General features: G+C 57.2%; 1 protein-coding gene across 5 annotated transcripts in view; it reads right to left on the bottom strand.

Annotated features, from left to right (window-relative positions):
- Positions 1-1,150: 1,150 nt before the first annotated feature.
- FUBP3 (far upstream element binding protein 3) overlaps positions 1,151-11,635 on the bottom strand; it is a 51,018-nt gene continuing 40,533 nt past the window's right edge. For 3 of the 5 annotated variants that reach the window (XM_045883347.3, XM_045883348.3, XM_064579752.1), the window contains 7 exons: positions 9,020-9,180; positions 8,161-8,234; positions 7,786-7,866; positions 7,509-7,585; positions 4,866-4,937; positions 3,448-3,575; positions 1,151-2,498 (listed from right to left, as the gene is read on the bottom strand). In XM_045883347.3, coding sequence (XP_045739303.1) covers positions 2,490-2,498; positions 3,448-3,575; positions 4,866-4,937; positions 7,509-7,585; positions 7,786-7,866; positions 8,161-8,234; positions 9,020-9,180 — 602 coding nt within the window. In that variant the 3' untranslated portion in view covers positions 1,151-2,489. The remainder of the gene's footprint in view (positions 2,499-3,447; positions 3,576-4,865; positions 4,938-7,508; positions 7,586-7,785; positions 7,867-8,160; positions 8,235-9,019; positions 9,181-11,635) is intronic. The other 2 variants (XM_064579750.1, XM_064579751.1) reach the window with 1 other exon arrangement.

Below are 11,635 nucleotides of genomic sequence, written 5' to 3'. Positions count from 1 at the left end.
TGGCTGCAGATGGGCTGCTCTCCACACCCCTTTTCGGCCTCAAGGAGCCACAGATGCTTTTTTTCCCCTCCTCTTAGAGCTTGGGGTAGAGAAAAGAAATGGGACCTGAACTGGAAACACACACACACACACAAGCGCACGCACACACACGTGAGCCACAAGGAGGGCTCTACGCAGGATCCTCACAGCACCGGGCGTCTCAATGAGGAGATGAGTCACACGTAAAGCTAGCAGCAAAGGCAGGGTGTTGCAAATATGAAAGTCGGGAGCTGTGTTCAGAGCCAGTTGCTTCAACGGACCAGAAAGCAAGGAGGGAAAAAGAGGAGTCGAAGGCTCTTCCTCTCTTCTTTGATACCCTCTAGGGGAGGGCCTACACTGCCCCGCGGTGTCCTGAATCCGCAGGACCCTCTGATTTAAACCTCTGGGTAAGGAGGACACTCCTTTTGTTCCCTTAATGGAAACACCAAAAGCAAATGAGCACATTTGCTGGCGCTTTCCAGCCCTCCCAGCAACCCGGTGCCCCACAGCGGGGCCCGGGGCCGGGAGTAAATGCTGCCCAGCCCGCCGCACACCACGCGGCTGCAGGCTGACTGCTGGGGCCTGGGGCCGAGGAGGGAGCGGCCCAGGCAGCCGCAGCCAGAGAAGAAGACCGTGGAAGGACGCTGCAGCAGCCCAGGGCGCCAAGACCGGCCCTACCTTCTGGGGCGACCGCGTGCCAGGGAGAGGGAGTGGGGAAGCGGGCGGAGGGAGGGGCGTGCTGACTCAGTTAGGGGAAGCGTGCTGATCCGGCTGCCGCAGAGCTGGTCACCACCTCCCGTAAATGAATCTTCCAGCTCTCCTTCCCCTGACAGCGCCTCTGCGCTAGGAAGACTCGTTATTGACTTCTTGGTGTCACACCCACGTCAAGAGCTACTTAGATGTGACAGGTAAGAGGGGCTGACGGCAATCAAGGCTCTCGAGTCGGACTGTCAAATTATACGAAGCCATTAAAATAAAATTAGCTTAACGAAGTAGCTAGAAATCTAGGTCGTGCACCAAGTCGGGCTGGTGTAGTGCAAGGCTGCGAACGGCAAGAGTCTTCGCTCGATTTTATTCTGGGGGCAGGGGGCAGAGGGAGGGACGGCAGAAAGGAAAGCAAACAGACTAAAAATACTTGGCCCACAAGACGGCTTGTGGAGATTTTATTATATAGAGTGTAAAATGAATTGTCAGTCAAATAAAAAGAACACTTTTTTTTTTAAAACAACATGCATAACATTTTCCAATTGCCTTTTTTTAATAGTTAGACATTTCAAGCATTATAAGGAAAATAAGGAGAAAAACCCAGAAACTGTAACTTCGGTACATTTCAAACGGAATGTCCCTCGGGTCAATTAAAAATGCAAGAAAAAATAGCTTCGACTCCGTTTTTCTTTCCTTTAAAAATACATGTTATCTGTACAAGACGCACTACAGTAAACACTGGAAATCATATTATCCCTTTTATTAAATCAAAATTATTTAATTCATATGGTGGTTAATACTAGATTTATTTATTCACCTAGTTAATTTGACAAATATTAAGAAAATATTTAAAAGAAAAAAGGAAGAAACATCTTGGAATTAAACAACAGTTACTCCATTTTCACGCGGTTTAACGTTCCACAGTGTTTGTTAAAAGTTATATTGAATTTCTTCTTAATATTAAAAATAACAGTATTTATATTTCTGAGAGAAGAGAGAAAGGTTTTTTGTTTTGTTTTTAAAACAAGCTTGGAGGTCTTAGATACACAATTGCAACTGGTAATGGAGACACTAAAAAATGTATGCTAAACACACGGACACGTTTTTATATTACCCCTTTAGCACTCTAGAAATTATACAAACCCTATAAAATGCCCCCTCCCAACCCCTGTTGGACAGCAATACAATTATCTGTCTCAATTCAGAATTCACATAATTAATTACAATACATAATAGTTCAGTTTTTTAAAAAATGCAATATAACCAGACAGCCAAGATAACAAGAAATTAGAAGTAAAACATTTAATGAATTTACACATTTAAGAATATTTAAATACTGTTTAAAAATTTTTAAAAGAATTTGTTACATACCACCTAAGACTTCCAAGCCACTTTCTGTTGCAACAGAAAAAACTGTAAATAAAAAGACACGCAACAAAACGGAACAAAACAAAACAAACACACCGTGTTGAAATGTCACTGCTCTGAGGCACGCGCTGGCGCCTGAATTTTGCAGGTCTCGCTCCAGGGAGAATCCCAGAGCTTACACATTTGAAATAACAAACAAAAATAATGAAACAAATTATCAGCAATTTTTAGTAACTAATTTTCCCGATTTTTAGAAAAATCCTGTTAATGTAAATATAGTGTTTCACAGAACAAAACAAAGGTTCTTCATCAAAAGGTTTGCAAATCTAAAAACCTCTGTTACAAATAGGTTTTCGCTCACAATGATTTCGGGGAGGAAAGAGCCGCAGGTCGCTGTCCTACTGCTCCTGCGGAAGGAAGGGGACAGCAGTTAGTGTGTGAGGCCAGCTCTCGCGTCCTCGTCTCAGTCTGGGGCTCCGGAGGATCGGAGGGGACAGGTCACCCTCTCCCTTCTGGCTCCTCAACGGGCACGGATACACGGCCCGTGTCCCTGCGTCCCGGGATCCGGTGCAGACAAACCCTCTCCCGCACAGGAGGTCCTGGCTGGCCCTTCGAGCAGGGGTGCTGGGAGCGGGGCAGGGGAGCTCATGCTTCCCCTCGGCCACCCACCAGCCCTGACACCTGTCTCCACTGGGCCCAGGCACAGAGGGACCATTTTGGCAGTGAGATGACCAACGAGCTTTGCGTCCGGGGCCTGTGGTAGCTGGCACGCTGTCTGGGGGGACCTGGCCGCCATCAGGTCCCCTGAAAAGCGCACCTAAAAAATGCCCTGGGGCGGCCTCTGGCCACCTTCCCTATGTTAATAAGAACTCGGTTTTTGGCTTCCGACTGGACCGAGCGCTCCAGGTTTCCGTGCAGGACGACGATCTGGCGCTCTGCCCTGCCCGGCCTTCAGAGGGTGTGCGCTTGTCCTCCTCCTGCCACCCCTCACCGCTGCCTGGGGGCCGGGGGGCAGTCTGGCCACACCACCTTCTTTAGGAACAGCAGTGGGTGTGATTCCCATGGTCCCTACTGTAGTGCCGAGCCCGCCCCGACTCCTAAAGCTCGGCACTCGCACTGACAGCTGGGGAAACTGAGGCCTGAGCAGCTGAGTGCCACTCGGCACTGCAGTCCCAGGGCCCGGCCGTGAGGGAGGATCAGGCACTTCCTTACTGTGCCACCAATTCCTCGCGCCTCGCCCCACCCTGTGTTCTCCGGGGAAGGAGCGGGGCCAGGCGCGCACGCGCACGGACTCGGGAGAAAGGGGCTTCGCGCTGGTCTGGGAAGTGCCCGCGGCGCTGCTGCTCGACTACACACCTGGCTGTGGGCCTGCGCCTGCCCTAACGTCTGCCCGTAGAAAGCGACCTGCTGTCTGTAATATTCCGCCCAGGCCATTGTGTAGTCCGGCGGGGAGCTGGCCTGAGGAGCGGCGCTGGCAGCGTGACCTGAGTGACGAGAGAAAGCACAGGGGTTAGCGGGGCCGGGGACAACCCTGGGGGACGTAAAGGACGTGGTCAGCTTGGAGGGGTCCCTTCCCAAAGACCGGGGCAGCTGGAACAAAGGCCGACGCTGTCTCCCTCTGGACGCTGGCCAGGCTGGCGCTGGGGGAGCCACCGGAACGGGGACGCCCTGCGGGGGCCGCTGCCCAGGGGCCTGCGGCAGGAAGTGCTCTGAGCTGCTTGCTGCCCGTCCCCACCCCGCCCCTACAGGTCTCACGTCTGTCACCATCTCTGCCTCTGTCCACCTGCCCCATCGGCTGCCAGAGACAGAGAGACAGAGAGACACACACACACACAGAAAAACAGACACAGACAGACAGATGGCGGGGCGGGGGGAGACGAGGAGGGAGGGAGGAAGAGCGAAAGGAGTGCGGGTCCCCGGCTTGGGCGTGGGGTGCCCCTGTGCAGAGTGTCCAATCCCAGGAGGGCTGGAAACACAGGTCCACACATGTCCCACGAGTCTGGATTTGGGAGGTGTGGGGAAGACTGGGCATCAGGCCTCTTAGCAGGGGCTCTAGGTGACGATGACCTCCCTGACCCCCACCGAAGGCCCCCCGGCCATCAACCCGGTGATGATTCCAAACACCAGGACAACCACTTCTTTGACAATCCATGGCCTGATTTTTGCCAACCAGCAGGTAACATCCTCCACAGTCAAGTCGCGGGAGTAAGACCTCCAACCACACTCCAGAACACGTACAGCGGATTTAGGACTAATTTTAAAGGATTCACTTGGGGGCTCTTTTGGTTGCTGTTACTAGATCTTTTTCTTCTCTTGTTAAAAAGACAGCTTTAGTTTCTGGCACAGCGAAGAGAACGAACCTACTCGAGAAACCAGCACCCTGGCACCCACTCCAACTTTAGGCTCCCTTCCCGGAGTTCAGTCCTCCTCCTCTTCCCTGCCCTGAGATGGGACCAAAAGGAGCCAGGCGCCGGACGACAACCAGGGAACAGGACGCCTGCTGGTCCGAGTCCTGGCCCAGCGGTTCCGGGACAGCTGGCCCTGAGCTGTCCTCAGGCCCTTTGGCGTCCAGAAGGGGGGCAGCAGACGACTCCACACGTCTCCTCTGACGGACACACAGGGGACACAGGAAGACAAAGGCAGGGACTGAGACCGAGTCACATAGGGAAAGTGCTGAAGAGAACAAAGGTGACAGGGAACCACTGACGACGAGGTCGACAGGCATGGGGGCGCTGGGCCTAGGGACCTGCTTGTTCAGAAGACTGCTCACTCACTCTGTTTTTTGTAATAGTCTTCCCAGGCCTTGCTGTAGTCGGGCTGGCTGCTCGGCGGCTGGCTCTGCTGGCCTGTGCGGAGAACACGAAAGCAGTCAGGCCCCCGCGCCGGCTCCGGGCCCTGCTCTGCACTCACTCGCCCACGCCACAGCCCGCTCCAGGCCCTGCAGCCCCAGGCAGGCAGCGGCAGGCTGGCTGTGGGGAAACACAAGGACGCCCCACAGGGCCTCCCACCCAGGCCGATGGGGTGTGACTAAGATCCCTGTGAGGAGGGGACTGGGCAGGACGGCTGCCCCCCAGGAGCAACGGGTCGGAAGGCCTCGACCCTTCAGATGGAGATTAGAGCTCGGGGAGCCCCGGGGCCAGAGTGACTGCGTCAGAGGCTCCCTGAATCGGCCTTCAAACGGGACAAAGAATCCAAGTGGTGCTGACCACACTTGTCACCGGGCCCTTCTGTGCACGGACTGATGCCTTCCGCTCTGGACACAAGCACAAGTGCAGGAAAGGCACGTGGGAAAACGGCCCGGAGACCGCTGGTGATGACAGAAATACGAGGTACACACCGCCGAGGGGCCGAGCGCCATGACCCGCACCTGGTCCCGATTTAGCCTCATGCCTTTCTGGGGGAGGAGCAGACGGGGACAGGAGGTGCGCAGGCTTGTTCCCCATGCGCAAGCTGGGGTGCCTGCTCTGTGTGGCGCCGGCAGCAAAGAGCTGGGGAGCGGAGCGGCAGCGGCCTGCCCCAGGCATGAAGGGGTCAGAAGCCCCGACCAGAGCGACAAGGCGGGACCTTTTCCTCTGCTGAGGTCAGGACTGGCTTGCGTGCCCACCTGCTAGGACCCCCTTCAGCGCCCTGTCTTCTGTTAGAACCGCAGTGGGCGGCAGGCGGGCAGGACGCGCTGGTGACCACGGTCACGGCAGAGTGTCTCCCTCGCTAGTTAATTTACTGCAGTCTGAGGAGGGGCGTGGGGTGACGGGCGTCTGCGTGTGGGGCTGGGAAAGGAAGTGAGGTGGGGGGCCCCACAGGGAGAAGACCCCCCCCCGTCCTCATCCTCCCAGTAGGGCAGGAAGGGACTCCGGACGATGCAGGGAACAGGACGGGGCGGTTGTGGAGGGTGTGGGCAAACAGGACATTTCTTCCAAACAAGATTTCACTGACAGAAACCAGTTCTCACCGCCCCCTACAGACAAACACAGCTCAACACCACAAGACAAGGAGGGGAACAGCGGCAAGAACCAGGCACTGACTGTGTTTTCTTTCACTCGCCCCACAGGCCTTTGCCTGCGGCGGGCAGCGGGCCTGGGCCTCTGTGGAGCTGTGGCCCCAGGCTCACTTCCCCTGAGGAAGGAGGACATGTCCCCTACCTACTTCCTCCCAGTTTAGGGCTTTCTCACACAGTCTCTGCCCCGCACAATGGGGCAAATGTGAACTCAGCCTGGGCTGCCTCTTGTCCCAAGGGCCCTTTCCGATCAGAACAGAAGGAAACGTGACGGGCTCTGGGAGCAAGTGAGTGTGGTGAGACTGGCCTGGCGGACTCCAGGTGGGGTGCAGGTGTTCATGGCAAAATTCTTCCTAATATTCCGCACGTTTGAGACATTTCATTGAAACAAATATTGGGGGGAATAAAGGAAAAAGAAGGCAACTATACAATTTCAGAGCTCATGGGTTACTCTGGAAATCAAACCTAAACCTTTCATTTCTTAGACCACAAAACTGGAGGCCAGAGGAGGGAAAGGTGCGTGAGGCACACACAGCATCGGCCTCTGGACTCCAGACCCCACAGGGCACTGCTTGTCCAGCTGTGACCTTGAGCAGGACCTCCCCCCTGCCCCCCCCTCTGCCCAAGGGGGGGGGCAGCAGGAGCCCAGAAGGCGGCCTCAGTCCCTCGTGAGCGAAGCTGCCACAAAGCAGTGTGGCGCCGCGAGGTTCATGGGCAGACGCGCCGAAGGACGCCCTCCGAACACAGACAGGCTGCCGCCTCAGGGGGACAGAAAAACTGAAGGTAAGGTTTCGGTTTTGTTTTGGTTTTGGTTCTGAAGGCTGTGCAAGATGGGCTCTACCAGTGATCAAACTGCAGAGGGACTCCTGAAGCTCATGTGGGGGCCGGAGGGCAGGGCACGTGGGCTGGATGCCAACAGGGACCTTCTCTAACTATCAGCCGTCTTGCCGAGGCGTCACTCAGCACAGCTAATTCTCCAGCTGTGTGCTTTCTGAAAAGTTCAGGAGACAGAAAGGACATCCTTTCTAAGGGAGTGCTGGAGAGAAGAGGAGGAGACGGTCACCAGGAGGCCAGAGCCGGGGAGGGGCGCTGTTTGGGAGCGAAGTAGGGGAGGAGCTGTGGGCTGGGCCAGGTCCAACCCATCTGTGGGAACAAAGCTGACAGGAGCCCCTAGCTCTGAGAAGAACAAAGGAGACGGGAAAGAAAGGTCTGAGAGGTGGGCCAGGAGAGAGCCAGCCGCCACCCTTGCTCAGCTGGAGGCCCACAGGGGGCTTCTCCCTACCCCGGGGGGCTCCCAGCATCTCTGGGGAGGGACATGTTGGGTCTATTGGTCAAGAGATGCAACTAGAGCATTTCAGACACACCAGCCCCCTCGGCCCTCCCGTGGGGCAGGCGCAGTCCCCCCTCCTCCCGGGTCACTTACTTGGGACCTGCTGTGTGGGCTGCTGCCACGCCTGGTAGGTGCTGCCCCATCCCTGGGTCAGAAAGGCCGGAGGACCGCTATGGAGGACAAAAGAGTCACTCGTTCCGGAGCAGGCCACATCCCCGCCTCCTCAACTGGGTCCACCTCCCGCCATGCCATCCGTGGTCTGGCTCTTCACTGCTCCCCCCGCTCCCCACTGGCAGTGGCCACGTGGCGGCCCCGGTCCTGCCCGTCCCGTCCCGAGAGAACCGCACGGATGGAGTGAGAAGTCGCCTACCTCACAGGGGTGCTGTGGGGGTTTCCGTTCACTTTAGCAGCAATGCTCGGGAAGCAGCCTGAGCTCCTTGGAGGAAATGTGCTAAAAAAAAAAAGTGAAGAACAGATGAACACAACGGGCCGAGGACGGCTGGGTGGGGAGGGCCGCTCGGGGACGCCCGCGCCCACCTCAAGGCCCTCCGCCCTCTGGGAAGGCCCTTGCCCCCAGGACTGGCCGGTGGGCTATGAACAGGCTAGAGGGGCCAGCCGAGAGAGGCAGAGGGATGAACCCTGCCCACACCCAGGCTTTTGGCTGGCATTCCCTAGAAGAAGCTGGAAAGAGGACTTCTTGAGATGGAGTGAAGTCTTCCCGCCGAGACCGACGCGAGAGACTCACTTTTGATGAGGGGCGGCAGGTGGCTGGCTGAAGGGGCTCTGTCCGAAGGCTCCGGGTGCTCCGAGACCGGTCCCCTGTCATGGGCACAGAGGGGGCTCTCACTTCCCGTCGCCTGCGGCTCTGCCCGCTGCCCAGGCCCACCCCAAGGCCGACTACAGCTTTCGGGGAGACAGACTCAGGTGACGTAAGATACCCTACGATGCTCGCTAGCCTTGCTTCCCCACAGTGGCCTCGCCTTGCAGAAATGGCGTCTGCCCCGTCGAGCAACCGAAACCACCACACGGCCGATACGGGCACCACCACGGTTGCCCTAGCATGTCACCCTGGGGGTGGGGACCAACCTGCTTGACTCTCCCGTCAATTTAGGCTGGCCCATGGCTCTTTCTGCCATTCTACGTCCCCTTTGAGGTGAGCAGTGGCCAATCTGTCCTCCATCAACACTCCCTTTCTTTATCTGCTTTGAGGTGCCTGAAACTAAAGCCAGAGTCAATGAAAGCCGCCTGCAGGGCTGGCCGCAGGGGCCACGCCCGCGGGAGTCCGGGGCCGGTGCTGGGGGAAGGCTGCCGCCCCAGCTGCTCGTCTAAGCCTGCAGGGGACCCGGCTCTGGGCCTGAGCTGCTGCGCTGCGGGGGCCTTGGGGAGTTCTGCCACACGGCTTCCTTCAGCGCGCCTGGGCCTGGCCCTGGCATCCCTGGGCCCGGGCCTTCCCCCCTTGGCAACGTGGCAGGGGTCGCCCTCACGTGACATGAGGACCAAAAGGCACAGGCAGTACAAGGTTCTGGGGAAGAGCAGGTACCTTGGACATCCAAAAGAAAACCCAGCTACCATTAAGCCAGGTAGGGGAAGGACCTTGTACGTACGCCAACTTTCTCATCTATGAGATGTCTGGCCACCTCGATCTGTTGAGGAATGCCCCTGATGGTGAATATTCGCAGGTTGGGGTCAGTGTTGGGAGGGGGGTTCCGCTGGAGCTCCACGTGCGCTCCTGACTGCTGATTTATGCTTTTGATGTTCTCACCCCCTGCAGGCAGGCGGACACAAGACAGAAGGGTAAGTGGCAGCAGCGGCTGACCCGCAGGCTCGGCAGTCCCCTCCTGTGAAGAGGAGGAAAGGGTGTCATCCGCACCCCAGCCCTCACCCGAGAGCGGACAAGTACCTTCGATTTACTCAGAAACCGTTCTGACAAACACCAGGGCTCTCTCGTTTGCAAAACCAGACTGAGGAGCGAAGAAGCTGGTCCTCTCCGAGCCGGGCTGAGGCCAGACACCCCGCGGCCCCTGCGCCGAGGCCTGGAGCCCACGGGTGTGCACGGTGGAGCTGGGCTCTTGAAGGCTCACTGCAAGCCCGTCTCCGCCGGGAGAGCACAGTCCATCCTCAGCCCCGTGGGCCACGGCCTCCAACAATGCCTGGAGCCCACTCGGGCCTTCCACGCCTATCCCGTCACTTCTCAAGTCCCTGCCTGCTCCGTGCGGGGTGGGGGGTGGGGGGCAGGTCTAGACAGCGAGGCAGCCGAGGATGGGGGTCACAGAGGCCTGGGTGGAGCGGGGTAATGAAAATTTAGTGGGACCCTTTGAAAAACCTGTGAGAGTTCCAGTCTCTTAATGAGATTTGCGTAACAAAAGCTCCAGCAGGGTCACAATGGTTTGATTCTTCTGAAATTTCACAGAGTTTACAGATCGGTTCTGCTCAACTGGGGTGGGGGGGGGGGGCGGAATACAAGGAAAACCCGGGAGCACAGAATTTTGCAACATCAGAAAAAGACAGTCTGGAAAATCTGGTGTGGGCGACCAGAGAGCCCAAATGATCAAAAGCAAAGACTAAAGGCCAGTCTCTGTGTCACTGTACCCTGCCCAGAGTCAACACGAACCTCAAATGACATTTGTCATTTCACGGTAACATGTCCGCAATCCTTCCAGCCCGCTGCTGGAGCGCCTATCAAGCAAGCAGACAAGGAGGGGATCCCAAGAGCAGGCCCAGCCTGTGTTGTGTCTTATCTCATCCTCGATGGGATGCTACGGGCTCAGGAAGCAAGACCAGAGCCGGGGTCCTGCCGGCCTTCCGGAAGGCAGACGCCACAGGGAGGAAACCAGGAGGCTGCCGGCCTTCGGGGAAAGCTTTGTTCAAATCGGCTCGGGCCGCGTGTCAGTTTCGTGGAGAGTGGGTTTCAATTTAAAAGCAAATTAAAAACAACAGTGCAGCAGACCACCGTGTTGTGCACGTGATTCTCTTCGAGTTCTGCGGCAGTTTAAGAAAAGCGTCCCTGCATTTTCCACCTCCAGCACACAGCACTGGCCAATGCAGAAAGTCGCAGAAAAGCCTTCAGCAGCTCGGCAGGGCCGGCCTCAGGGTAGGAGTGAGCCCCACCCCCCACCCCCCCACCCCCACCCCCAAGGCCTACAACTACCACCCTCTGCTCCTGCACTGTGAATTCATCCTCTTTGCACCATGGAAAGTGAGCAGCTTTGCTCCTGGACAAAGTGCTTCTGGGGCTTAAAGAAGGGCAAGAAGAAGGAACTGGAAGCCCTCCTACCGCACACCCAGCGCCTGAGGGAATCCTCCAGTGTTCCCCAGGCGCCGCTGGGTTCCAGAGGCAAGAGCACAAAAGCGCACGCGTGTCTGAGGCTGAGAGGCCTGCAGCCCGGATGAGCCCTCCTCCGGCGGGCACTCAGACCGGCAGCCCCGCAGGTCCGCTCCCCAAGGCCCGGGCAGCATGCTAATCAGGTGAAGAGGCAGCACAAAACTGTGCGGGCCGGAAGGAGTTCATTTAAGTTCATCTTCCTTCTAAATGAGGTCACCAGCTTGGCACATGGTGGCTGTCTACAGGCTCATTCAGCAGCCCGTCCATTCTTCCACCTGATGGGGGGCAGAAGCGACCCACCAGTGGCCCCCCGGCTGGACGTGAAATCGTAAAGCAATTAATCAACCTGCTAAAAGGCCCGGCTGACAAGAGCAGGGCTGGCCGCACTATCTGTCACTGCTGCTGTATTTATCATGGAAATCCAGCAGGGGCCCCGGGAAGGCGCAGCGTCTGTCCAAGGACTGGGGCTGGGGAGGGGGGGGGGAGCACAGCCTGCCTGCTTGTGGCTCCCTCTCCTGTCTCCCTCACTCACGCGCCTTCCCTAAGAGGGTGCACCCCCTCGTGTCCAGCCTGTGTGTATGTGTGTGTGTGGCAGGTGAGGGGGGGCGGCGGTGGAGAAAGACCCCAGCTGACAGAACTTTGGGCCTCTGAGGCTGCAGTCGGAACCGCAGGTCACACACAGATCAGTCACTGCTCCATGCTGTCGTCCCTTTCCTGTGGGAGTCGCTCAGGATGACTTTGTCGAGGATAAACCACAGGGGAGGTTCTGCCCACACCCAGATTTCACCGACTAGCAGGAACGGTTGCACTGAAGACAGGGAGGCTGCGCCAGGCTAGAGGGGATGCCCGGTCATCGAGTTAACCCTCCTTGATAAAACGGTCCTCCAGAGGCACAGAA

This window comes from Mirounga angustirostris, unplaced genomic scaffold (assembly GCF_029215605.1).
Source record: "Mirounga angustirostris isolate CCGP_5_RB_7025 unplaced genomic scaffold, mMirAng1.0.hap1 SCAF_15, whole genome shotgun sequence".
Taxonomy (NCBI): Eukaryota; Metazoa; Chordata; class Mammalia; order Carnivora; family Phocidae; genus Mirounga; species Mirounga angustirostris.
The sequence above is the reverse complement of the archived record's forward strand: the minus strand, read 5'-3'. Positions and strand labels throughout refer to the sequence as shown.